This window comes from Pteropus alecto, unplaced genomic scaffold (assembly GCF_000325575.1).
Source record: "Pteropus alecto unplaced genomic scaffold, ASM32557v1 scaffold196, whole genome shotgun sequence".
Taxonomy (NCBI): Eukaryota; Metazoa; Chordata; class Mammalia; order Chiroptera; family Pteropodidae; genus Pteropus; species Pteropus alecto.
In genome coordinates this window covers 892,706-917,733 of record NW_006439717.1, presented here as the reverse complement: position 1 = coordinate 917,733, position 25,028 = coordinate 892,706, and the positions used below count along the sequence as shown (strand labels likewise).

The 25,028-nt window shown below is 52.6% G+C and overlaps 2 protein-coding genes across 5 annotated transcripts in view; one reads left to right on the top strand and one right to left on the bottom strand.

Annotated features, from left to right (window-relative positions):
• PRPF40B (pre-mRNA processing factor 40 homolog B) overlaps nucleotides 1-622 on the top strand; it is an 18,511-nt gene extending 17,889 nt beyond the window's left edge. The window contains exon 25 of one of the 2 annotated variants that reach the window (XM_015593177.2): nucleotides 51-622. In XM_015593177.2, the coding sequence (XP_015448663.2) occupies nucleotides 51-143 (93 nt within the window). In that variant the 3' untranslated portion in view covers nucleotides 144-622. The remainder of the gene's footprint in view (nucleotides 1-50) is intronic. The other variant, XM_025050240.1, reaches the window with a different exon arrangement.
• Nucleotides 623-889: 267 nt separating this feature from the next.
• Nucleotides 890-25,028, bottom strand: part of FMNL3 (formin like 3) — a 52,335-nt gene continuing 28,196 nt past the window's right edge. Inside the window, exons 2-27 of one of the 3 annotated variants that reach the window (XM_006916797.3) lie at nucleotides 22,326-22,409; nucleotides 20,234-20,314; nucleotides 19,886-19,962; nucleotides 16,598-16,681; nucleotides 13,669-13,821; nucleotides 12,352-12,460; nucleotides 12,093-12,169; nucleotides 11,676-11,769; nucleotides 10,516-10,590; nucleotides 9,800-9,910; nucleotides 9,339-9,488; nucleotides 8,829-8,930; nucleotides 7,560-7,839; nucleotides 7,030-7,098; nucleotides 6,815-6,939; nucleotides 6,413-6,615; nucleotides 5,447-5,681; nucleotides 5,240-5,308; nucleotides 5,038-5,118; nucleotides 4,807-4,936; nucleotides 3,972-4,132; nucleotides 3,581-3,682; nucleotides 3,160-3,252; nucleotides 2,746-2,869; nucleotides 2,508-2,624; nucleotides 890-1,797 (exon numbers count right to left, since the gene is read on the bottom strand). In XM_006916797.3, the coding sequence (XP_006916859.1) occupies nucleotides 2,533-2,624; nucleotides 2,746-2,869; nucleotides 3,160-3,252; nucleotides 3,581-3,682; nucleotides 3,972-4,132; nucleotides 4,807-4,936; nucleotides 5,038-5,118; nucleotides 5,240-5,308; nucleotides 5,447-5,681; nucleotides 6,413-6,615; nucleotides 6,815-6,939; nucleotides 7,030-7,098; nucleotides 7,560-7,839; nucleotides 8,829-8,930; nucleotides 9,339-9,488; nucleotides 9,800-9,910; nucleotides 10,516-10,590; nucleotides 11,676-11,769; nucleotides 12,093-12,169; nucleotides 12,352-12,460; nucleotides 13,669-13,821; nucleotides 16,598-16,681; nucleotides 19,886-19,962; nucleotides 20,234-20,314; nucleotides 22,326-22,409 (2,961 nt within the window). In that variant the 3' untranslated portion in view covers nucleotides 890-1,797; nucleotides 2,508-2,532. The remainder of the gene's footprint in view (nucleotides 1,798-2,507; nucleotides 2,625-2,745; nucleotides 2,870-3,159; nucleotides 3,253-3,580; nucleotides 3,683-3,971; nucleotides 4,133-4,806; nucleotides 4,937-5,037; nucleotides 5,119-5,239; nucleotides 5,309-5,446; nucleotides 5,682-6,412; nucleotides 6,616-6,814; nucleotides 6,940-7,029; nucleotides 7,099-7,559; nucleotides 7,840-8,828; nucleotides 8,931-9,338; nucleotides 9,489-9,799; nucleotides 9,911-10,515; nucleotides 10,591-11,675; nucleotides 11,770-12,092; nucleotides 12,170-12,351; nucleotides 12,461-13,668; nucleotides 13,822-16,597; nucleotides 16,682-19,885; nucleotides 19,963-20,233; nucleotides 20,315-22,325; nucleotides 22,410-25,028) is intronic. The other 2 variants (XM_015593176.2, XM_006916799.3) reach the window with 2 other exon arrangements.

The following is a 25,028-nucleotide window of genomic DNA, read 5'->3' as shown; positions in this document are numbered from 1 at the left end:
CCATGGCCCTCAGGGGAGGCTGTGGGTGAGCTGTGCCTTTGCTCCGCCAGACGGGCTGGGACACGTCAGAAAGTGAGCTGAGCGAGGGTGAGCTGGAAAGGCGGCGGCGGACACTCCTGCAGCAGCTGGATGACCACCAGTGACCCGACAAGCTGCTCTGCCTCGGGTCTGTGTGAGGCTGTGGCTCCTAGGTCATCCCTATCATCTGCCACAGACTCCTTCCTTAGTCTGGTCTGTGTCCACTTTTCTTCAAGTAACCCCACCCTCAACACACCATTGCCGGTACCCCTCAAGGTTACTCGTGGTGTTCAAGGGTCCCCCACTCCCCGGACAACTAGTGCAGTCCTTGCCCTCAGCCCCAAACCAGAGATTGATGGTGTATACCATGTGGGGTGGGTGTTGCCAGTAGCTAAAATGTGAGAAGGGGCCTCCAGGGAAAAGTGACAGGCTGGTGGACAGCCTGGGTGGCAGAGGGCGGGGTCCTTACCCTCTAGCATCAGTGCCTGCTCCTGCCTGCCTGGGCCCTAGGGCTCCACCACTCCTTTCTCTAGCCCTGGGACCCATTGTATGTGTGTTTTGTTTTGTTTTTGTTTTTTAAATAACAATATTTATAACGTGGCCAGTGGCTCTTTTGTTTTCGCCATATGCTACTGGAGCAGGCTGGGTACTTGCCAGGCACACACATGCCCAGCAGAGGGCACCAGTGTCTCATGGGAGGCCTTCCTCCCTTTATGTGGTTGAAGCCCACCCAGCCTGGTTCCCCTCCTTGGGCTTCTGTGCCCACCTCCCCCAAGCAGATGGCAACTCTGCCCAGCCTTTCTATCTCTGTGGCTCAGGTCAGGCTAAATGGCCACCCTAGCCCTCCACATTCAGAAAGAGGAGACAGGCCTGGTGCTTCAAGCCTTTGTTGAGAGAAAGAAGGGCTAGGGTTTATATACAAGAGAGAAGGGAGGTGGTACATGTACAAAAAAGAGTGGGCCCCTGAATTCCCTTCCAGAGGCTAAGCGACTGGCAGGGGACTGAAAAAATAGCCAGTTAAGCCCCCCATGCTCCCGGCCCCTGCCAGAAAAAAACCTTAGCAGAGGAAAGGAGATAAAGATGCTGTTGGCACACCCTTTCTCTAGGTGTCTTAGAGCTGGGGCAGAGAAAACTCTTCTGCCCACCTCAGCAAGGACAGGGTCAGCCTGGAATGGAAAGGGCCAGGGCCAAGAGCAGTGGGCATGGCATCTCTCCTCTACCTTATCACTATGGCACAGCTGAGCAGGGCCCCAGGGCTCCCCAAGCCTGGACTCTTCTAGATCACAGCTGATCATAGGCTGTGAAAAGGAAGAGAAAAAAAAGAAGGGATAGTTACTTTCTCCTCTTATGCCTCTGGCTCTAATGACAAAGGGGCCTGGGTGCCCCTGTAGGCTAAAGCTGGAAATGGTTTTTTCCAGCCCAGCTGACCTGACCCTTGCTAACGCTTCAGGAAATAAAGTTGAAGACCTTGGGGGCAAAGTGCAGTATTGGAGGCACCAGGGCCATGCCGGTCTAGTGCCCACAGTGGCAGCGGGCAGGCAAGATGCAGCTTTGAGACCTGGGATGGACACTGGGTCTGGAGCAGCACAGCCCTCCCCTGGGCCCTCAGCCGATTCCAGGGCTCCATGTCCACTGGTTGGACTTGCAGGAGGACTTTGAGGGTTGAAGTGCTTCTGCCTCCTAGAGGGTCTCAGCGGGGGCCTGGAGCCCGAGGGGGGCCACTGGGTGGTGCGGTACTCCTGTCTTGGTGGCGAACAAATATGGGCTGGTGGTGGAGGCCTGTGGGGGAGACAGAGGCCCATGAATGCAGGGCAGCCAGGCCAGGCACACCCTCTAGGACAGCCCCTTCAGGAGCAGCCCATAGGCAGGGCCAGAAAAGAGCCAGCCATAAGGCTGATAAGGGAGAAGCTTAAAGAGAACCTGGAGAGGATGGTCAGGGAGAGGACTGGGACTCTGTATTTTCAGAGGATCAGGTGGGGTGACTAGAGGCCACTGGGCAGTGGCAGAAACAAAGTAGACTCAGCAAGAGCCAGAAGCTAGGAAGAGACCCCAGGCAGACTGGATATTGGGAAAACAGAAGTCAAGGGACATTGGATGATCCTGGGCAGAAGCTACTGCCAGAGCTCTTATGAGGAGGGACCCCAAGGGGGAAGCAAAGACAAAGGACTCCCAAGCGAAGGAACAGAGCCTCAGGCTCAGTCATCAGAGACAGTGGCCTGGTCCTGCCTGCTCTGGGAACTCTCTACACATTGGTCTTAGTAGAAGCTAGGACAGCATTAGTGGGAGAGATACCACTTCCCCAAGGGTACATGCAGGACATAAGCCATGCTTCTCAGAGCATGGGGCATGCAGGGAGGGAAGTATATGTCCCCATCACCATGAGGTGGCCAGAGGATGGTGCCAAGACATGCAGAGGAAGAGGTGCCTTTGGGCCCCAGCAGGAGTCCTGGGAGGTGGGCATGCAGACTGGCACCTATAGTGCCCAGTACCTGTCAAAGGCCTCAGCCTTGGGGGTTAACAGTTTGACTCATCATGGTGGGCTGCATCGCAGAAGAAGCGTGAGCCCCGCTTGGCAGTACGGGCCGTGAAAGGGACACTCTTCAGCACTGTGGCCCAGGAGAGAGACACTGTGGTCAGGCCCCATGGGGGTGGGGTAGAGGAGAGCCCAGGGGATATGGTGGGGTTTTGGGAGCTGGGCCCAGTATCCAGGGAGGAAGAGGGCCCCACCTGTGATGATGTCCTCAATGGTACCATCCTTCCCCTCGTACACAGGCCGGTGCTCCTTGGCCTGGCGCCGCCTCAACTCTGCAATTAGCTCCTGCTGTTGCCACTTGTTCCGCTGGGATGGGGTCTAGGGCCGAACATTTGAAGGGAAGGAAGTCACCACTAACCTACCATGGGGCTGGTTCCTGCCCCAAGATGCAGTCTGAGGGTGTCCTTAATTGTGCATGGCAGCCCAGCCTCTATCCTTGCCTGGGAATTCTCTCCCAAAGCACCTCTCCCCATCCCTTTGGACGCCAGCCCCAGGCCCTTTGGGTGGTCTGTGGGCTCCAGTTTTCTATCTCCTCTCCCCCTTCATTTGCTCCACCCCCTCCCAATTCTCCACCCGTTATCCAGGCCCCTGCTCTTGGTCCCACCCACCTTGGCATCCAGTTTCTTGGCTTCCTGAGCCAGCTGCTTCTCCCGCATTACCTCCTCCTGCTTCTTGCGGGCTTCATTCTCTTGTTCTGCTTCCTAAGAACCGTGGGGGGAGGGTGTGAGGCTCACACAGCCTGTTAGGGGAGGAGCTGACACTGAGGGTGGAGATTGGGTGGCAGTGGGACCAGCAACCCCAGGTGGCCACCCTCTGGAGGGGCACTTCCTGCCCCAAACAATGACAGGAAGGGCCTGGGCCCCCACCCTGCCCACCAGTTCACAGCTAAGAGGCCGATGGCCAGCTTCCCTCGCTCCCTCCCCCAGGACTCAGAGATGGAGACGGAAAAGGCCCAGACTTGAAGCCCAGCCCTTTCTGCCCCTACCAGTTTTCTCTCAGCCTTTTTACTTTAAAAGCCTCTCTGCTCACCTTGTAAGAACGAATGAATCGGACAAATACTGGGAAGAATACAGAAGGAGGTGTGGTCTTGGGACTCTCACCGAAGTAGCGCACAACTGCATTGTAGGCCTCCTGGGGAAGGGTGGGGAGAAGGGTTTAGCCTGGTGGTAAAGAAGCCTAGCTCCACACCAGGGACAGGAGGCCCACAGAAAACAGTGTCCAGCCCATTCGGACTGGAAAGAACCCGGGCTCCCAGAGCTTCCTAGTGTTCATGTAGCAGCTGCCTGCCACCCCAAAGCTCCCTTTCCCCCACACTAAGCCAGCCAGTCGCTTGATAAAAGTTCTTTGATCTAAGAATCAGAACTAAGCCCACCTAGGCCTTAACCCTGGCTGCTCCCACCAGCCTCCACCATGTGCTCACTTCAGCTGTCTTGGCATCACGCTGGAGCTTGTCCAGTTTGCCTTCATTGGCATTGAGGAAGTTCCGAAGGACACTGTTGTCATGTATGCTGCACTCCCGCCGAATCAGCTCCATGCCCCGGCCCAGCTCCTTCACATCTAGCAGCACGTTCTCCAGGGACACTGTGGTCACCAGAACCCAGGCTGAGGCCCAACCAGAGCCTGACATGCCCACCTCCCAGTCCATGGCTACAGTGAACTCCCCCACTCCCTCAGCATGGGCTCACTCAGGTTCTCATGCTCCTGCTTCCTGAACCACTCTGAGCAGATAGACAGGGGCATACCAAGCTAGCTGGGCTCTCATGGGGCAAGGAAAATGGATAGAGGCTGGGAACTTATGACCCTAAGGTAGCAATGGGAAGCAAGACGGAGACTGCTGGTCTCTAAAACAAGGCTGCCTCAGGCCTGTCCCAGAGCTCATGAGTAGGGCAGAAATACCAGCTACCTTATTGTCTGAGATGGGCTTTATGGTTTTTCCAAGCACTTCCCATACATCACAGAGAAATGCAGTCTCTGGGGCCAGCCTGAAGGAATTGGGAGTAAAGAGCCACTGCGGCCTTCCTCGGCCTGCTCCTACTGACCAAGGTGGGAAGGGCTGGGGCAGACCTGGTGCCTGCAGGAAGTCTCCCCCTAGGGTAGCCCCTGCCCATGGCCCCAGCGGAAAGCTTTGAAGTGGTCAGAAAGAAGATAACAAAAGCCAGAAACAAAGAGACTCAAGTATTCCCTCTTCTCATAGCTTCCTGAGATTGTCCTGAGCTGAACATGAAGGCAGACTCGCCCGGCCAGGCTCCCCTCACCTGCTGCAGCCTTCTCCACAAAGTGCAGCTCATGCCAGAAGTTAGCCAGGTCTGGGTATTTCTCCTTCACCGTCAAGGCAATGAAATGCAGTAGTGTCATCTTCCTGTCAGTGGACTTGGTGTCCAGCAGCTGGGAGGTGGGGGCAGGGGACAATGTGAGAGGTGTGAACATCCTGCCTCCATGGCCTCTGCCCCACAGGCTTCCTGGTCCTGTGCTGCCCACCATCTTACCAGATCCAGGCTCTGGAGCTTGAAGCCATACACAGCCCCTCGCTTGCTGCTGTTCATGTAGTTCCCCAGTGCGAGTATGATCTATCCAAAAGATGTGTGGAAGGAGGTCAGGCCAAGCCCTGGGGTTTCTCCTCTGCATAGCCCCAGGCCCCCACCCAGGACCTGGGACCCACCGGCACCCCCATCCGTGACCTCTCCCCACCTCCAACATCTGCTTCAGCTTCTGTGAGGACTTGACAGAGGCGGAGGCTGCAATGATGGCATTAAGTTGCTGAAAAGCAAGATAAAGAGCTGAATAACCCCAGGCTAGGATGAGGCAAAGTCAGTAAGGGGCTGGGAGAACTGGCAAGGCAGGGGAGTGACGCGTGGACAGTGGAAAGGGAGCTGCAGATTTGGGTGGGGGCCCTACCGGCGTGAGCATCTGTAGGTTGTCCTGGAAGTTGCCCAGGAAGGCCATACCAGCCATTCGCTGGGTCAGCCGCTCCACCTTGCTGAAAAGCAGCATGAAGCGGTCTTCGGCCGCCAGCTCCTCCAGGGGCTGCCGCTCCCGCTCATATTGCCGCAGTAGCTTCACCTCTGCCTCTGTGGGCAGGAAGCGCATCAGGCACTCCACGAAGTCCACTGGTAGTGTCTGTAGGTCGAACCTGTGTAGGAGGGAGGAACTCCCTCAGATCTCTCATTTGCCCACATTATCTATCATCCCTTTATTCTCCAGCTCCTAGAAGGATGGAGGGTGGGGTCAATGAGTAGGACACAGCCAGAGGCAGAGGACCATCCTAGGGAGATATCCCATGTCCTGCCTAAAAACCCTTCAATATCCTCCCTCCATTCCTAAAGAGAAGTCTTGACACCTGCGTGTGGCTTAGGAGGCTCAGCCTGCAAGACTTCTGCCTATTTTTCTACCCTGTCTCTCCTACTTCCTTCCTTACACTAAAGCCTTAGCTAATTCTCAGTACCCAGGGCACTGTGCTTCTTCCTCCAGGCTCTAAACTGGACTTCATATACTTCTTTCGCAGATAAGACATCACCTCCTCTGGGAAGGCTTCCCTAATTACTCAGCTCAGCTACCTGGCCCTCCCCGTTTTCCCAAAGCTGCCTGTACCTCCGTCACTTTGGTAGTTATCGCCCGGTGTTACTGGATTATTCCCACTACACTGGGAGTTCCTTGAGTGAAGGTCTGGGATTAATCCCCAGCATTTCACATGGTGCATGGCACCAGGCATGGATGCAGTAAGTTCTGGCCAAGCCAGTGGATGACTAAGAGGTATCAGGCAGTTCTGCCAAAGTCCTGGAATCCAGGTAAGGCCAGCATCCAAGGTAGAGAACTGGGTTTCCAACTGGATGGGGACCAGGGCCAGGTCAGTAGGAGCCTCACGTGTGGATAGCCCTGCAGATCTCCTCAGCTGAGCGGCCAGCCTTGCGTAGGGTGATGGCCAAGTTCTTGGCACGATTGGCTTCCAACAGGGTCACCTTGCTGGCGGCCTTTTGTGCTGTCTTGCTCTTGGAGCAGATGAGGTCAAGAGCAGGGCCCTGGGCTTTTGTCTTGAACAGTTCTTCAAACTTGTCCAGGTCCAGGTCCTGGCAGGAGTTGATGAGAAGGATAATGCTGTTCCCTCTTACTACTAGAGGAGCCCCAGCAGCCCTCCCAGCAGAATCGGCTCAGTTCTGGATCATGGAGGGCTGAGTCTGAGGGTTTTTCCAAGGCCAAGAGATCTGCCTAAAAGGCAACCTGGTCCCCAGCCCCCAATTTCCCCCTCAGGGCCCCAGGCCCCACTACCTCCAAGATCTTCTCATCATCAAGTTCACTGAAGACAGTGCCACTGATCTGGTTGGGTTTCAGTGCTGTCCAGTTGAAGACAGGCAGCCGGAACTTGGTCTTGATAGGTTTCTTGATGCGAATGGCTAATTTGGAAGGAGGATCGATGAGGCAGTGGGTCAAGGACACGCTCCTTTGTTCTCACTACCCCTGCCCAGAGCCGTGGGGACACTCACCTGACAGGCCTACTGTCAACACCACAGAGGGAGAAGCACCAGGGAGAGGTGGGGCTGGGGGACACTTGTCTGGGGAAAGAAGAACAGCACAATGGCCCAGGGGCCAAGAGACTCTTCAGAGGTCCCCTCTCTCTGCCACCCAACCTAGCCTTAAAGTCTCTTAGGAAAAGAGGCTGCATGAACTTTCTGCCCAAGCAGTTCCCAGGGGTCCTAACTCTGACAGGGGCAGGTCTTGCGAGTCTGCCCACTCTCTCCTGCTTCGGTCTAAGCCCTCTCCTTAGCTGTCTTCAGAACAATCAGGAGCAGCAGCTTTGTGATCCTCAAAACAGACCCATGTCTGCCCTTAGACATCCCTTCCCTAGTAACTTGAGCCTCCCTCAGGTTCTAGTCCCTCCTCAGCCCTCTCCCACCCGCCTTTACATTCTCCTGGCCACATCCCCAGCTTCTCCCTGAGGAAGATACTGCTAACTGGGGTTTTAGTCTGGCCTCACAATGTGGCTGCCCCTCCCAGTTCCCAGGGCCCTTCTTACCTGGTAACGGGGGTGGTGGAGGGGGCAAGGGAGGAGCAGGCGGCGGAGGCAGAGGGAGAGCCTCCTCAGGGGGTGGGGCTGAAGCCAGGAGGTCCAGGTCAGAGGGTGGCACACCCTCGCTCAGCTCCACAGGGCCTATCCGGGCCAGGGCCTCACTGCCCACCAACTCCAGGCCCCGGGCACTGGGCTCCAAGTGGCATCGGCGCTGGAAGGCCTCCTCCTTTTCTTTAATAAGCCGCCGCAGGGTATGTACCTGGTGGCTTGTGTTCTCATAAGTCTCCTGTTGGGAAGATACACCATTCAGAAAAGAGAGGGCTGAAGGCACAACAGTCACTGCCTCAGGAGTGAGACTTCCTACCCAAGGGTCTCTCAGCTTGGGCCTCCAAGAGGGTGCCCGAGGCAGCATGAGAAACCCTGGAGAGGACCATGGGAAGCTGGCACACAGCAAAACAAAAGAGGTGAGCACAAGAGCTCTGCAGTGTCCTTCCTCTTTGCTCCAGCCTTAGTTTTACAGGTCCCTCAAGGCCCAGTTAGAATGTGCCCCTATGCAACTTTTCCAGATCCACCTCTAGCCTGCTATGCAGCTTTCAGCCCTCTATGCTCATCACTGCTCATTTCATTTGGCCTTATGTACTCGCTCAGCTGGGAGCCCTCTGTGGACAAGACCCTGCCTTAGTCATCTCTGTATCCTCCATACTCCTGATGCAACACTTCAGACTCTTAGCAGGAGCTCAGCAGATATACACTGAGCTCGGCAGAGCCAGTCCAATTGTATTACTTCGGAAGAAAAGGTAGGTTTTCGGGCATGATTTTATAACAAAAAGCTAGCTCAGGAGATAGAGAAGAAATATGAGGAGCCTCTGCTCTCCTGATTTAGGAGACCTGGTGGATAACCTAATAACAGCCCAAGGACCTGGGCTATGAGGAGCCTGCTCATGACACAGGGCTGAGGGAAGCACTATGGGTATAGGGGAGGAAAAAGCAACAGGATGGGCTAGTGGGAGGAGACAGACCCCAGAGGCGCCTGAGGGTGCCTGGTCTGCTCCTACCCTCTTCTGTGTGTGTCTGGCCCACTCTGGCTTCAGCTTCCCTCTCCAACCAAAAAATGGGGTAAAATCATCAGCCCACCTTCATATGAATACCTCAAGGTCATGAATCAAGGTCTGGATTCTCAAGGATTTGATATGACTCAGGAAAAAAAAAACAAAGATCCCCAGGCCCTGGCACCCAGCACCAGCCAGGGACTTCCCTCCTCTGGTTACTTGGTACCTTGATGCTCTCTAGTTCCTTCTCCCGCTGCAACAGCTGCTTCTCTAGCTCCGCCACCCGCATCATGTTCTCATTCTCTAGGTCCAGAAGCTTCTCCGTGAGCTGTAGGATGGGAAGGGTAGGTTTAGGTCTGGTCCTAAAGCCTGGGCACTCAGCACAGCCTGAGCTCCAGTCAGGCCCCAGGCCCCAAAGGCAACTTGGCCTGGTGGCTTCCCTCTATTGTTCCCGTGGGCCCAGGGTCTGATACCATGTGAAACAGTACAAGGCAAATGGTTGCATCTGACTCGTGAGCCGGAGACCACCTCATGCCCAGTCCTGGAGGTCAGTGTGTGTTCTGATCTGTGAATGATCCAGTGCCTCAGCCAAAGGGTACTCTAGAGAGCCCCGGTTGTTCTGAGGCTTCCCTGGGCTCAGTCTGGAAGTGTGTGTGTCAGTTCAGGATTCCTGGAATTCAGATGTCCCCATCCCCCACCCCAACAGTGGTTTTGGCAGCACAGGAGGACCACCTACATGGGACACATGCTCTTCCAGCTCCTCCACCTTCTCCAGGGCCACATTCTTGGTCTCGGCATCCTCCAACAAACCCCCCACATCAAACACGTTGTCCAGGTACGCCTGGATCTGCACCTGCAGCTTCTCGCTCTCTGTATGCCTCGACTTCTAGGAAAAGTAGAGGGAACAGTAGGTGGGGGAGCCTCTTAAGAAAGACTTAGTCCTCATCGCCTCCTACAATTGCTTCCTAGAGCATACTATCCAGGGAGTTCCTACTGTGGCCATGCCAGATTCTTGCCCCCTGGAGCTGCCTGATTGGGCAGCTCCTCTGTTGGAGGGCCTGAGTCCCTGGCCACAGAAGACATGCAGGGTTCTAGAAGTATCCATGACTAGGCTCTTGTAAAAGAAAAACCCTTTGCAATATAGCTAAGTCAGTCCTCTGCCCTAAAGCTCCCCACCCTGTGCAGATACGAGCTCACCTGTAAGAACTCCTCCAGCCCCAGCTTAGTAAACTCATACTGTAGGTGGACCCGGAAGTTCATATCCTCCACCGAGTGCACCACGATGTTGATAAACTGCATGCAGGCCACCTGGGGAAGAAGCGGCCCACATGGGCAGAGATAGGAAGGGCAGGAGAGAGCAAGAGACAGGGAGGGTGGGCAGCTGTTACAACCAGCATCATCAGCTGGATAATCAAAAGCAGTGAATAAAAAAGGTAAGTCTTTCTGGGAGCAAAAGAGTACTTTAACTTAAAAATTGTCAAATGTAATATTCAGTGTATGAAGATAAGTAAATTACATGAGAAATAGATGTAAATGAAGCTACAGATCTGATTTCCTCTGCACATTAGCATATACTTCTTGAGATATCCCTACTTAGCTGAAGACCCTAGACTGAAAGGCAGAGAAGCTGGAGGAAGATCTTAGGAATAGGAAAGCTGTTTAAAAAGGATCCAAATCAGGGACAGTGAGGCCACTAAAAGAGGAAAAGGAGGCAGACCTGGGACACCCAAATGACATTGTCTTGAAGTTTCTAAAGGCAGTTTGGGGTGAGCGAGTGGACAAGGAGCATTTACTGGGCAGAGAAAATCATTCCAGATTCTACACAGAATACCAAAATCTGTCAGCCTGGCCCCTGTTCTCAGGGAGCATGCGATCCTGCTGGCCGTGCTCCTGACTCAGGCCCAGCTCCTCACCATGAAGTCGATGTTGCTGTCCTCATTTCGGAAGTACTCCATCAGCTTCTCAAAGCGATGCAGCTCCTTGCACACCTGAACAAGCAAACTTCTCAGTGAAAGGACCTATCTCAGGCAGAGCCCAAGCCCCTGAGCCCTGGCTCCCAGAAACGTCACAGCAAAGGGACTGGTACGGACTAAGTTTAACCACAACTCTCTAGGCAACGAGCCATTCGGGACATGATAGGAGGAAGCCTGGGACTTTGCATCTGCCCTGGGTCCCTGGTCCTCTGCCAAGTTGCTGAGAGAGCTCAGTAAAGTCTGTGCCCTTAGGTGGGGCTTTAGCTGTCTCTGGGGGTAGGCCAAGAAGAAACCAAAGGGTATACTGTGGCCAAGTGACTGAAGGAAGGAGGAAACAAGGAAGAACGTTGGAAGACATGGCTGAGGAAAGAGACTGAGGTCCTAGTAGGGATGCAGGAGAGAGGCCAGGGTGCAGGAAAGCCCCTGTGTGAGAGGGGTCCTGAGACTCCTCTGAGCTCCGTCTTCAAGGAGGAAGAGCTATTTCCTGGCTTAAACAATGGATGCTAGGGAAGCAGTCCATAGAGGAGGAAGGGGTGGGACCAACAGCTGGGCTAGATGTTGAGGAATCCTATGTTCAAGTAGATGAGGGTTTCAGAGCTGGACCCTGGGGAAATTCCAAGTAGAAGCTCCCTTTCCCCTCACCAACAACAGCCACCAACCCAAGAGGATCCTCGCTTGTCTTCTCCTCCCACTGAAAAGACATGTGCTTTGGGTTCTACCAGTGCGTCCACTGCCTGATAACCACCTGGGGAGCCTATTAAAGCACAGACACCCAGGCCTCCATGGAGTCTGTCCATTTAACAGGCTCTTTAGGCATTCTGATGATAGGTTAGGACTGCTGGACTAGAGCCCTAAGCCATATGAGGGCATCCTTAGCTGGCCAATCAAGAAACTTCCTGGCACACAATCTGGCAAGACTTAAGTTCTGGTTTTATTAAAAAAAAGGGTGGCAGGGGCGGGGGGAGGGTATGGTGGCAGGCTACTTAGGTAAGCACAGGGATGTTAAAACCACTAAGATGTGTAAAATTGCAGGAAAGGATGAAATTGGCTCCCACCTCCTCTCTGACAAACACACACAGACGCACATGCAGGAGACTGACCTCCTTGAAATTGTCAAAGGCAGCAAGAATGATTTCGTGACCTCCCCGCACCAAACACACAGCTGCCAGCAGCTCCAAGACAAGGGCTTTGGTCCTAAAGGGTGAAGAAGGAAGATTAATTCCCTAGCTCCCTACCCTGGCCACCACACAGCTCATGTTCACAACTGGATGAGTCCTTTCAGAGAGTGGAGACAGCCTCAGTGATGAGGGGAGAGGCTGGGTTTGGGAAAGAAGGCAGGGGAAGGCAAGCTTGCTCCCTCACTAAGCTGTGCAGACCAGAGAGAAGCCAGGGACAACTGCTTCTCCTTCAACATAGTTGAGGGAGCCGAACCAAGGCACTGACCCAGTCCACAGGACCCCAAGGCCAGGCAGGACTTCTTGGCAGGGGGAAGAAGAAAGGGGAGGGAAGGAGCTCACCTTGGATTCTTGTTGTTGAGACTGAGCGCAATCTCATTGACAGCGTGGGGGTGGGACATGACCAAGTTGAATCCATACTGTAGCAAGGGGAAGAGACAGAAAGAAGGGAGACCGTGATGGTGGGAAAGGCAGATCCTTGACTCCTTGACTACAGGCCCACCAGCAAACCCGTCTGTTAATGCTGGTGCCCTCCTAGCTCTCCTGGTTTGGCAGATGAGGCAGAAGCAGTCAAGCACCCATGGCTGGTCTACCCCCTTACCTGATAGTTCATGATGGCTCTGAGACAAAGGATGCAGACGTGGACATCATCCTTCTGGCTCACCAGGCGGGAGTTCTTCAGGGCCCTGCGCCCAGGGAGAGTGCTGTACCTGGGGGAGAGGCGGCTGTTGGTGAAAGGTTTAGGAGTGCTTACCATCACCCAGACAGCAGGCTGCCCCTCAGCAGCAGCAGAAAATGGGGAAAGAGGAGCTTGCGCCATCAGCCTAGAGAGAGAAGGTGCAGCGGGGCAGGGCGCTCAGCTATTTCACTTCCCTGGAACAGATCTTTGTCAACAGCTACCCAGGACTCCCGCTTTATAATCAGTGTCCAAACCATCCAAGCCCAGTGGTCCTCCAAAATACAACAGTAGGTGTGTAGGCTTCCCTAGCCTCAAGATGGGTCCAAGGAGACATTCGTTTGAGCCTTCCCTCCTTCTCTTTCCAGTCACTGCATCTTCCACACAGTGGAAGGAGTCTTTGGCTCCTATCTCACTTCTATGTCCCAGAAAATGCAGTGTAGACCCCAAAGGCTTTAGGAGCAGTGGGGGCTACATACGACTGTACTCCCTTCCCCAATGATGTTTCATAAAAGAAAGAGGGCCCCAATGGTATATGCTTATGCATGACTATAACGATGAGCAGTATCAGAGGGCAAAACCCAAAGGAGACCAGGAGTAAAGCATGGCAACAAGAGAGAGATCACAGAAAGGACCACAGGACCCAAAGGAAAGCCTCCTTGGGCAGGAGGGGCTCAGAGAAGTCTTCAGGTCAATCCAACTGCCTCCGGGCAGGACAGCTCTTAAGATACCGCAGACAAATGAACACCTTGCAGCCTTGGAGAAAAAAGACCTAAAAGAAGAAATGAAGGGAAGGCGAGCAGCAAGCAGGCTGGGTGGGAGCTGGTCTCCAAGCAGCTGATGGGGCAGAGTACAGACCCAGAGGGAAACAGGAAGGCCAGAGCTGGATCCCTCAGTGAAGGTGAGGGAGCTAGGTGAGGACAAGCCCTGCCCGAGACTCCAGGAGGAATGGTAGAGTGAGAATGAGGAATGGAGGGGCCCCCAGAGACGGGGTGAGAAGGGGGAGAGCTGGAACCCCAGATGGGGTGGGCACAGCTGAGGGCAATGTACTTACCCAGGACAGATCGCTGGGCAGAGTCAAGGAGACAGAGAGGACAGACCAGAGACAGACTGGCAGGCAGAGGGCAAGAGAGCTGAGCCTGGAAGCAAGAGTGGAGGGAGGAGCATGAGCACTCACCGCTGTTACCCAGGACCTGGACTGGGGCTGGGGGAGGCAGGCGGGCAGAGCGAGAGCACACATACCGGAGCACAGACTGGCGCGCAGAGCGAGCGAGGCTGTTGGTGAAGGGGGCTGACAGGGCGCTGGGTGGCTGCAGGTCCTCGATGGACCTGCTCCAGGACCGGAGCTTGTCAAATGCACCATCGTCACCACTCTCCAGACCCTCAAAGTCAAACCTGGAGCAGGAAAGGACACATATGCGCACACACAGGAGAAATTTAGTGCCAAGCCCCCCGGCAAGCCCTCCCCGGCCCTGTAGACTTCTAGGGCAACAAGAAGCAATGGCAGCCAGAAGAGAAAGCAGAATTGGGCAGCAGAGGCCCAACTCTGTACAGGAGAGCCACCAACACAGGACAAGGGCAGAGCGGGCACAGGCAGCAACCAGAACAGGGATCTGAGGAGATGGGAATGCTGATGGAGGCTAGCCGCTGCTTCTACTGACCGGGCAGCTCCAGGAGGAGCAATCTCCCCCTGGGCCGAAGGGGACATAGGGAGCTGGCAGTCTTTCTCCCAGCCTCAGATGGGACATCTCAGAGAAGCTGTGGCTCTCCCTAGAGAATGTGCCCTGCCAAAGGGTGGTAGGGAACAGGCCAACTGCAGGTATTGCTAGTTGGCAAATGGCAGTCACCAAAGGACCCTGAGTGCCCTGAAAAAGCCCAGCTGCTTCTGGATTGGGCTCATGAGGGCAGGTCAAAAGAGAAGGGAATAGGGGGCCCAGCAAGCCCAGAGCGGGAAAGTCTTCTAAGTTCAAGAGGAAACTACGGTCCCATACTATCACTGGGTTTGAATGACCGGGTTTCCTGTGGTTCTGTGTGAGACTTCTAGGTTTTTCTGACATAAAGGCTCCATGGGCCTCAGCTTCCCTATGGAAAGAAATCACAGGTCCAAGGTATAGACTGGCGTCCTTAGTCCCTAAAGGAGTTGTGATGGTTTCTATGTTTGTCACTTCCTGTTTCTGGGACCAGATGTCTCCCACCATCAGCAGTTGTGGAGTGTGGCCAGGGCAAAGAGGACAGCTCAAGATCACAAACACAAAGGGCCTTCTACCTGACATATCCCCACATCGAGATATACCCCCTTGAGAAGCAAGCCCACTCCTCTTTCCTGTCCTTCCCCACTGCAGGTCCCTAAGGACTGAGTGAACATCTCCTAGAGGCTCTTCCAAGGAGGCTTCTGTTCACCCATGCACAGCCCCAGGGTCATAGGCACAGAGGCCGAGTCTGTCTGAAATAGGAAGTGACATCTGCAGATGCCTGAATGTTCCAAAGGAAGCAGAAGCAGGCTCAGAGTCCTGATGGTCAGGAGGTGTTTATGGGGCTCTCAAGTAGAAGGGTCTTGCTGACAGGGAAACAACTTGCCAGTGGCTTCTCTCCATCACTAATAGTATTCCCTACATTGGCATACGCAGTTTATAAATAAATACCTCCATATAAACTCTATTTGGCTTTACCCTTTCTTCTCGACCCTTCCCAAAACACACTCTCTCTCCTTCACACACACACACACACACACACACCCACGCTCACTTCAAGTCTTTCTTTTAAAAACAGAGTTAGAGGCATTGCCCCGTGGACACTGCAATCCTGAGGTCCCAGTATATTTTGGTTTAGAGCAGCTGGGGTTTGTTTGCTTTTCAAACGAGATAGGCTTATTCGGAAAAATGATCTGCATCTTTTTACTATAAAAACTCTGAATTTAAAAAAAAAAACACTTCAGCAAATGTTTTTCATTTCTTTCTATAAAAAGAGTGGTTTTTAAAGGGACACGAGGATTCGAGGATCACGAGGCGTGACTTGTAAGGACAGGAATGGGGAGTGGGCCACTCCTGGTTTTAACAGGGGATGATTTGGAAAAGATGACAAGCCAACCCTAGGAGAGGGTTTAGTTTGAAAACCTTGGGAGATGAGACTAAAGACTTGCTGGACGAAGAATGGCTGGTGGGGCAAGGACAGTAGAAAGAAAAGTGAAAGTGGAGGCTAGGGCTGAGTCCCCAGACTGAGGAATTCCCCAAGACGTGGACTTTCAGGGCTAAAACAGGAAAGTCACAGGCAAACCAGGCTGATTGGTCACCCTAGGGCTGACTTAAGTCTTGGGTATAAGTCTGAATATGTTGGTCCTCCAGTGAATGATCCCTATAACCCCTCTTCCCATATATGCAGGTAATTACGGTAGGGTATACCCCCTGGGACATTAACAATTAACGATAAAGTGGCTGCCACAGTACAGACTACGTTCCAAATACTGCAATGTGCTTTACACACATATCATTTATTGTCTAATCCTTACAACCCTGGACTGGATTGTACATTCCCTTTGATATAAGGGGACACACTCTTGCCTGAGGTCACACAGATGGTAAACAACAAAGACCCATACCCAGTCTGTCTTACTCAAAATCTCCTCGTTCCTTCCACTGCCTCACGCTGCCTTCTCATCTGTGTTAATTCACTTCCAGATGCCTCCAAGCCCCCAACCTGCTTGAAAATGGTTCCTGAAGGCTTCATTTTTAAGTCTGGGTCAAAGGTCATGCTCACTGCTCCTGGGGTGACCTGGAGTAACCCTCTCATAATTAGAGACCCAAAGGAGCTTCCTGAAGACTCTGCTCTCTAAAAGCAAGTGAGCCCCACCAAGGCATCTCTCCCAGAAGCCAGGACATTTCCTTGGACTGCTCCTAGCCTGGAGTCTGGATCCTTTGGCTTCTGATTCTGTGCTCCCTTTCCACATCTCTTAACTCCTGACCGCCAAAACGTACCTTCTACTCCAGCCATCTGGCATTCTTCGCTTGGCTGCCTGTCCAATCCCCCACCGCTGTCTCGGCTGCTCCCTTCTGGCCTGGGATACCCATTCTCATCTTCACTATTGCATTCTCACCTTCCTCAGTAAATCAGAATTGATCTCTGTCTTCTGTCCTCCCTCACTGGTCCCCAACTGCAGTCCCAGGGTGATACTCACATGACAGAACATTGGGCAAAGGACAGGTAATCCACCAGCACATCCAGGCCTTTGTTTTCATCATTCAGAAACTCCCGCACCCACCTGCAGATAAAGAAAACACAGTGGAGGGGTACACTTAAGTGGGGCAAAGGGGAAGAGGGGAGTGACCTCTGACCCAACGACCCTCTCCTGGATCTCCTGAAAACTAGCACTAGGCTGGAAACATTCTGAAGATCAAAACCCATGGCAGACCCACCCATGGCCATGTCACCAGCCTGGACCTCCCTTTAACAGGGAGCCAGGGATGGGGAGAGGTACCAGCTTTCCAATACCACATCAGCCAAACAAGCTCTCAGGAGGCCCCCCTCAAGGACCAGAGACCCCGGCTCAATCATTTTCTGTGTCTCTGTTGTCTAGTGCAAGGCTAGTCATGCTTTACTCGAAAACATCACCTTTAAATAATGTTTGTTGGAAGAACTGGGGGGTTATCAAGAGCATTTACTGCAGTCTTTGTGTAGAGCTGTGTCTGATAGACCCGCAGGTCTCCAACTTGACCAAAGTCTCAGTCAAAAGACAGGCAGGGAGGGTCAGAGAGCTCTGGAACAGAGGTATATTGAACCTAAGCGCTCTCCACCAAGTTCGAGCAAAGGCGTTTAGGGAAGTAGTGAGCAAAGAGGGATATGTGAGAGTTCTGTGTTTGGCAGAATGGGAAAAGGACTGGGGAAGAGTCAGGAACTCAAGTCATGCAGAATGGTTGTGACCACTCAGAGCCAGACTGAGAGGTTGGGCCCCTTCAGCCAGGGAGGCAGGAGGGTAGACACCAGGGCTCCCTAAAGACAATGGCAGACTGGGGCAGCTCCACCATTCTGCCTGCAGGCCTTTTGGGCTGAGATATTCCTGGCAGGGAAGTAAAGAGCGGGTCCCAGGAGGGCTGTTATAGGACAGGTTCATTCCACAGCACAGAGGGACATAAAGCTCTCAGGATGAAACTCTGACTCTCCTGAGTGCTCTGTTCTCTCAGAAGGTCTGGGGTCTTTATAGGCCAGCTGCACTCAACAGCCCTGCCAGGCGGCTTCTTCCCAACAGCGCCATGTTTGCCGACCACACCCAGAGCTAGAGAGAGGCTGGGCTGGAGCACCAGGCCTGCCTGAGATCTGGCAGCAGGCTCTGGCTGAGGCTGACTGACACCGGAGCTGCCTGAAGTTAGCTTCCTCTCTGGGGGCCGACAGGCCTCCCGTTTCCTGTCTGTCTGCTCTCCAGCTCCCCACCCCCTTCTCATTTCCTGTCTGAGTCTACACTGCTATTTTCGGGATCTTGACACTTTGAGGAGAGGTTAAAGGGCACTTAGGCAAGGCTGAGAAACCAATACAAAGCAAGGAGAGCAGGAGCTGCCCAGGCTCTGGAATCTCACTTCCCAGCCCTCTCCACTCCAGGGTCTCAGTTCCCATCAGGCTGCCCCTGCACACCCAGCTTCTGCAGGCCCCAGGCCGATCAGGCTGTGGCCGAAGCAGGATACTCCTCTCCCTACCTTGCCCTGGGCTCCTACCACCCCGGAGCATCCACACCCTAGCCGGACAGCCTGACTAACTTCCTGCCCAGAAATCCTGGAAGGATCCTGGCTCTCCTGTATGCTACTCAGAGAAGCCACAGTTCAGATGACAGGAGCTCCTAAGATGCCAGACACTAAGCCGTTCCCTGGGAACCAAGGACCAGGTCCAGCCCTCTAACTTGTATGCCAACTGCCAAGGGGCCCTAGGCCTGGGAAACATGCTGCTCTGTCCCCAGCTCCTGGCCAGTGCCCAGAGGGGCAGGCACCAGGTAGAAGGGGAGGGCAGAAGGGACTGTCACACACTGCTCTGTTGCCCTCTCTAGAGAAAAGCAGACCCCCAACATCACACAGAAAGACTTAATAAGGAAGACAGGAGGGCCTGAGAAGGAGGGTAGGAGGGAAGAACAGGCCCTGTGGAGGAGTGCAGGGTAGGTGGCGCTCTCTAAGCTGCCATCTGTGTCACTCTTGCCGTCACAGTCGTGGCAGCTGAGGAGGCCCTGACAGTTTTCCTCTCTCTGAAGAGTCACCAAATAAAGGTGAAAGCTTCGTTACACGTTTCCTAGTGGGTTAGCTTTCAATGTCTGGTTCACAGAAGAGGTGTGAAAACCAACTCTGGTCACTGAGCACACCTACAGAGGCCAGGAACTATCCTTTTCCTGTTCTCTCCTGTGTCATTTTTCCTGTGACTGCTGAAGCAGCTGGCTACATACGCGTAGCCTCTACAAGAGCCCTTGGGTAGGCTCAGTCTAGGGGTGGACAAGTGGGCAGCTGCCATGGACAGAAGGAGAAGGTGGATGATGTCATTTGGTTCTTTTCACCCCTGTTCTCAGGAAGCCCAGGACCCTGGGACTGACACCTGCCTGGGGACCCCCACCCCTACCTATGGCTCAACTTCCTACTCATGTAAGCTCTCAATATTTGTGCCAGGCCCCTTGGTCAAGATTGCAGCCCTGCCTGCAGTTCTCTATCAGGTGTCCCTCACCGTCCTTTGTGTACACATTCTCTCTCCCTTTCTCTCTCTTTCTCTTTCTCTCCCTCCCCCCACCCACCCCCCGTCTCTCCCTCTCTCTCACTTTCACTATATATACTATGGCCGGTTTTGGTTTTATGAAACAGACCACTGCCATCTTTCACTGTACCTGACGAATTAGCCCTCTGCCTGTTCAGCATGTCTGGTTCCCCATCATAGACTGAAAAAAAAAAAAAGACTCACACAGTTCCTAGGGGCCCTGTTAATAGATAGCAGTACCAGGGTCTGTTAATAACAGAACATGTTCAACCCCTGGTCCCCATGGCCTCAGATCTTCTTTCCCGGTACTTCAAGAAACTTCTACTCATTTTAATACTGTCTCAAAATCAAGCAAATAACCTTCTGGGCAACAAACAGTCCAGGAACTAGGTCTTAGCTACCCAATGTAATATGCTCCCCCATCCCCGTCCCTCTCTGGGCCTTCCTTGGCCCGGTCCCAGGCCACAGGCAGATTTCAGTCTTAGCTGCTGTGAGAACGTCTTCCACTCAAAGCCACAGGATGAGGACCCCAGGAGAGGTCCCAAGCTTGCCAGCAGCATCCAGTCAGCAGCTGGCAGAGCTGAGGGGGAGAGGCCAGAAAAGGAACAGTCTGAAGTTCTAGGGAACCAAAGCCATTCAAGGGGCAACTCTGCCCCCTGGCAGAGAGATAAACAGGCACGCCATCCTCAGAGGACATCAGATCCTGAGTGACCAAGTAAAGAGGCTCTGATGGCCAAATCTGACTCACCCAATGTGGTTGGTACGAAGTGAGATCTCCAGCTCCCTCAGTACTTTGGTGGACTCCTGCACTCTCCTCCTGAACTTCTGTAAACATGGAATTTTCTGTCACTGATGGAGGCCCCCAATCCAACTTCACAGAACCAACAAAAGGGGTAGAAAAGGGAAAGGGAAAGGATACAAGAGGGCAGTTATAGGCCTTCCCTCTATCATCAGGCAGCCACTCCAGGCCCATGGCCTCTGAACCCAGAAACCCAACTCCCACTGCAGAAGCAGATGGCCCACCCCAAGTCAAAGGACCCCACACCACAGGACTACAAAGGGCAGCGAGATGGGGCCTCCCTGCCTCACACTTCACCTTCCGAGTTACACTGGGGTCCAAGAAGCTCTGCAGTTTCTGGATATAAGTATGCGGAGGGTTCTTCACCTGGAATCGTTCCTGTAAGGGAAACACACGTGTGCACCTGATGTTCTGAGGAGTGCTGAGGAAGTAGAGCACTCACTGCGTTCGATGTGAAGGGACCCAGCCTCCTAAAGGTGTCACCTGGCCCTGAACAACACCTAAACTGTAGATTCCCTTCCCTGACCTGTCTTCGGGTGCCTCCCATATGTTACCATCTTCCCCTCCTCCCATTAGCCTAGATTTTTCCATGTCAAAACTATTTTAAGAGCCTGCTGCTTGCTGTGTAGATGCAGAGATCGAAGAGCTGTGAACAGCACCCATAACAAAGATGATTGGGGAAACTGTTGTTCACTGCCTAGCCAACTGATGGATGGGAGTAGGAAGGCCAAGGGAAGGGGTGCCAATCCTTATAGAGATCGACTTTCTCAGCTCTGAACCCAGAATTTGGGGCTGGACTGGTTTTGCAACATTAACACAGCTCAGGGCTGCAAACACACTTTCTGCTCCTTGCCTAGGCCCCAGGCCCCAACAGTCCAAAGCAACATCAGTGCTGAAGATTGTTTTCAGCAAGGTCATTCCTCGATCTCCTTCAACACAGGGCATGAGACCATGCCCTCGCCATTTTGGCCGAAACCCCTTATCTGACCCAAGGGGAAACTCAGGAAAAACTCAGGCACCCCGGTCCTGTAAAGGCCTTCACAACTGAGATATCTGAAGACTTGGGGGTAGAGGGGCCAGAAAAGCCCAGAAGAATGATATAATGTTAGAAAATAGGAACTAAAAGCAAAATGAAAGGAAAAAAGGAAGGTTTGAGAATGAGCTAAAATAATGTGACCTAGAAAAGACTAAGAGCTTATCAGTTAAAGAAACTCAGTAACAAGGGTTGCTGTTCTTCAAAACTCAAGCACATGCTCACCATGTTCGCCAACTCCTCCTAATGCAGAACACAAGGAAATGGGCCTTTGTTGGAGAGGGAGGGACCTGGACTAGGCTCTCTGAGGCATAATCCTACCTTAGGTCAAGCGGCGTGACTTGGGAGACAGAGGAGCCTCATGGTTAGCACAGAGTCGGCTGCTTGAGCCCTGGCTCCATCGCCCTGACTCCATCACTTACTAGGGTTCCTCATCTACAAAATATAACAGGTGCCTTCCTTACAAGGTTTTTGCAAGGATTAAATGAGATATTTAAGTAAATGCAAAGTGCTTGATCCACAATAAGCGCTCAATAAATGCTAGCTATTATGATTTTACTCAGTGTTTGAAAATAAATAATAAATTTACTCATGCAAGGTTCCATGGCAAACTGCTGGGCAAACACACTGCCTGCACTGTGCCAGGTGCTTCCACACTTCCCAAGAGGTAAGGCAGCAGAAGCCAACGCACCTAGCCCTATAGGCAGGCCTGTCTGAGTTCAGACTTGTGACTTTGATCTTCAACCGTCTAAGGGAGAAAAAGCCAGGCAGTTGGTCTTAGTTCTTAGTTCTGAGCTAAGTAATAACCTCTGTATTGTCGTCCCGCTCTAAACACTATTCATGTAGCGAGAGCTTCTAATAATCACATTCTAAGATTTGGGAACAAGAGACTAGAGGACTGGGGCTTCTTGTTCATAAAAGTCTGTAAATAATGAGAAAAATCCTGCTGCTTGCCATGTTTGGGGCAGAGTGAGAGAGAGACACGGTCTTTTGCATTATTACTCTGTCAGGCACAGCCTTCATCCTGGGGAAAGGCAGAAACAGGCGCTGCTAAAAAACTACCTAACTCCTCCACAGCTGACCTACACTCCAGACCTACACAAACCTCCTTTAGGCCACTGCCTGTTGGGAAGAAATCAAGACGGCTCTTTTCAGGAGCTAGAGGGGAACTCAGTCTACCAGCCCTATCTCTGTTAGAAGAGTCCTTCTTGGAACAGGAAGTGGGTATAGACTGAGGCCAAGTTCAGACCAGCTTCTTCAACAGACTCCAGGGCTGCAATCCATGCCTTTGGCCCTGCTGCCTCCTCCAGCTCAAGACACAACCCTCACCTCCCGGCCCTGGCCCTAACTCCTTACCTGGTCACAGATCAGATCCCACTTCTTCTCATTGTCATATTGCCGCAGGAGCCGGGCCTTGTCGGGAGGCAGGTTCATGGAGCTCTGAGGAGAGAACCTGAGTCAACGGGGCTGAACGTGCCCCCCCACACACATACACCTAGAGGAGAGAAAAGCGAGACTACGCACGCACACCTTTCCTCTCCTGGACCCTCAGTTCACCCTGACACTCTATCACTGATAAGGAAGGCTCAGAGAAGCGGGACAGACCTCCCACCTCCTCTTCATATTTACTTCAGTTTGGGTGAACAATGTTTTCTAAACCATATGCCATGGAATCAATTTAGTGAATCGAGATTATCTTTATCTTAAAGGAAAATGAACAGATTAAAATAGAAGATACCAGAATTCATTGCAAGTAGGAAATATAATGAAGCTTCCATAAAGCTTTTTTCTTTTATAGTTTATGTATATACGTATACACATACACATATAGGTTATGCTGTAAAATATGTTTCTTCACATGAGACAGGTCAAAAAAGTTTGAGAGCCACCAGTTTAAAGCGGAAATTTTCAATCTGCTTTTCCCCCATGGCCTGAGAGATGGGTGGCCTTCTTGTACCATGCACACCCATGGGCAAATCCTGAGCCACCCACAGCCTGTGTAGATGCTACAACTCTACCCTTTTGTCTCATATCAGGATACAAGTGAAGGAGAAGGACATTAGCATAAAGATAACTTCTCAGAATATTTTTAGGAAATAACTTTTAAAACTTTAGTACTTTATTAGTAGCAAATTACTTACAACACACAGCTCCCAATTAATTTATAGTAAAGTGTCCTAACTTCTTGTTGAGACACTCTAATTTAGAACATAAGACAGATCAGATATCATTTTACTTTGTTCACTACTGAATAAAAGTGTAGGTGAATGAGTGAGTGAGTGAGTGAAGCACAAGGCATCCATGACCTGGCCACACCCAGGCCAGCAGCCTCTATCCCCATCCAGCCAAGCCTCTCTGCTAACGAGTCCGGCTACCTGTGTTGCAGGTCACAACCCTTGCTCCTAAAGGCAGATCACTGCACCTGCCCCCACCCCCATACTCCTGAATCAAATACGATCTCCCACCTGCAGTATCATAGCTCTCTGATAACCCGCATGGCTTCCCACAAATCCAGCCCCCTCCCGAGCACACTGCAGGCCACCTGGAAGGCCTTCCTCTCATCTTTCTCTCCTTTGCCGACTGCTCCCGAGTTCAGCTCTAACCCAAGCATGACCACTTGGTTTACTTCTTCCTGCTCCTTGATATCCCAATCCCTGGGGACATGAATTGTGTGCACCAAGGAGTCACAAACCCTGCATTAGTCCAGAAGAAGCAGGAGTATCCTGTGAGTGGGCCCTCCATTTTCTAGGAAACCAAAAAAAAAGTCCTTATACATTTATTTCTATCATACATATCTATTATGCATTTATCTACAGACATACAATTAAACCAGAGAGGGCCCACTGCTGATGCAATACCAATGGCTACAGGGGTGGGGGGCAGCGGTGGGGCAGGGACGGCAAATAAAACCCCAAATGCTCTCTCCAGAACTACTTTGCTAAGGGCCAATCTCGGCATGTCTGTGTGCAGAGCAGAAGCCCACAACATAACAAGGACTCAAAGGTCAAAGGCAGGCCGGAGCAAGGTCTCCCACCTAACCAGGGCCAGGCTGCTGCCAGCTGAACCCAAAGTGAGACTGGAACAGAAACAGTCCTCAGGCCTGGTTCTGGTTCTGTGCACATGCTAAGCACATCACTGTCATCTGCCCATTTCTCTCAAGTCTGCATCATGAAAACAGTTTTCTCTTGTCTCCCTTGGAAGAAAGCCACTGGGGAAAGGGTTGGGGTAGCATGTCACTACTGTGGCAAATATGACATCCCGTCTACAACAACTTCCTCCCTCAGCCAGTCAATGCCAGCTGCTGCGGCCTCCCACTTCCCCACCAGGTGAACTGGTGAGAAAACACTTGGTACTCCTGAGACTTCAAATACAGAGGAAAGTCATTCCCTTAGGGAACCCTAGTCTGAGAGCATGCAAGAGGCATATCAGGGACCTGGTCAAACATTAGATGCTCAGAAGAGATGAACCCCTAGAGTATAAAAACAGGTGGCAGAAGCACAAATCAACTCTGACCACAAGCCCACATCCTCCAGTCTATAGTTCTGGGTAGCACCTTCCGGACTGTGATGCCAGCCTTCTTTGCTTCTTTGGGGCTGAAGTGTGATGGGGAAGAAAGTGGGTAGGGGGAATTCCCCCAGCCTCCGGTACTCTCACAAGAATTTGGTCACTGGCTGTGGGGTGGGAACAGGGCCTGGTCAGGGCAGTTCTCTCCCTGGCAGACAAGGTCGTTGGGGCTTCTGCTTCCATCTGATAATGTGTGTGAGTCCAGTAGCACTCCAATGTCCTGAGGAAGCTGCTCTGCCCTAAGGAAGGACAACTTCCTGAGTTCCGGGGACAGCTGTGGAGCAAACCTGACAAGGTTCCGGTCTCAGTCAAAGGTTTGCTTCCTTGACACTTTCCTTCAGCGGTTCCGCAGGGACTGTGGGCTCTTAGAAGGCAGATGCAAGGCTAAGCTCTTGCTACCTCCTTGCTGGGACCTTTGTTGATCAGGAAGGAGGCACAGCTGTCTTGGAACAGAGGCCACTGGATGTGGAATTGGTGCAAGAGCAACTTTGGGCT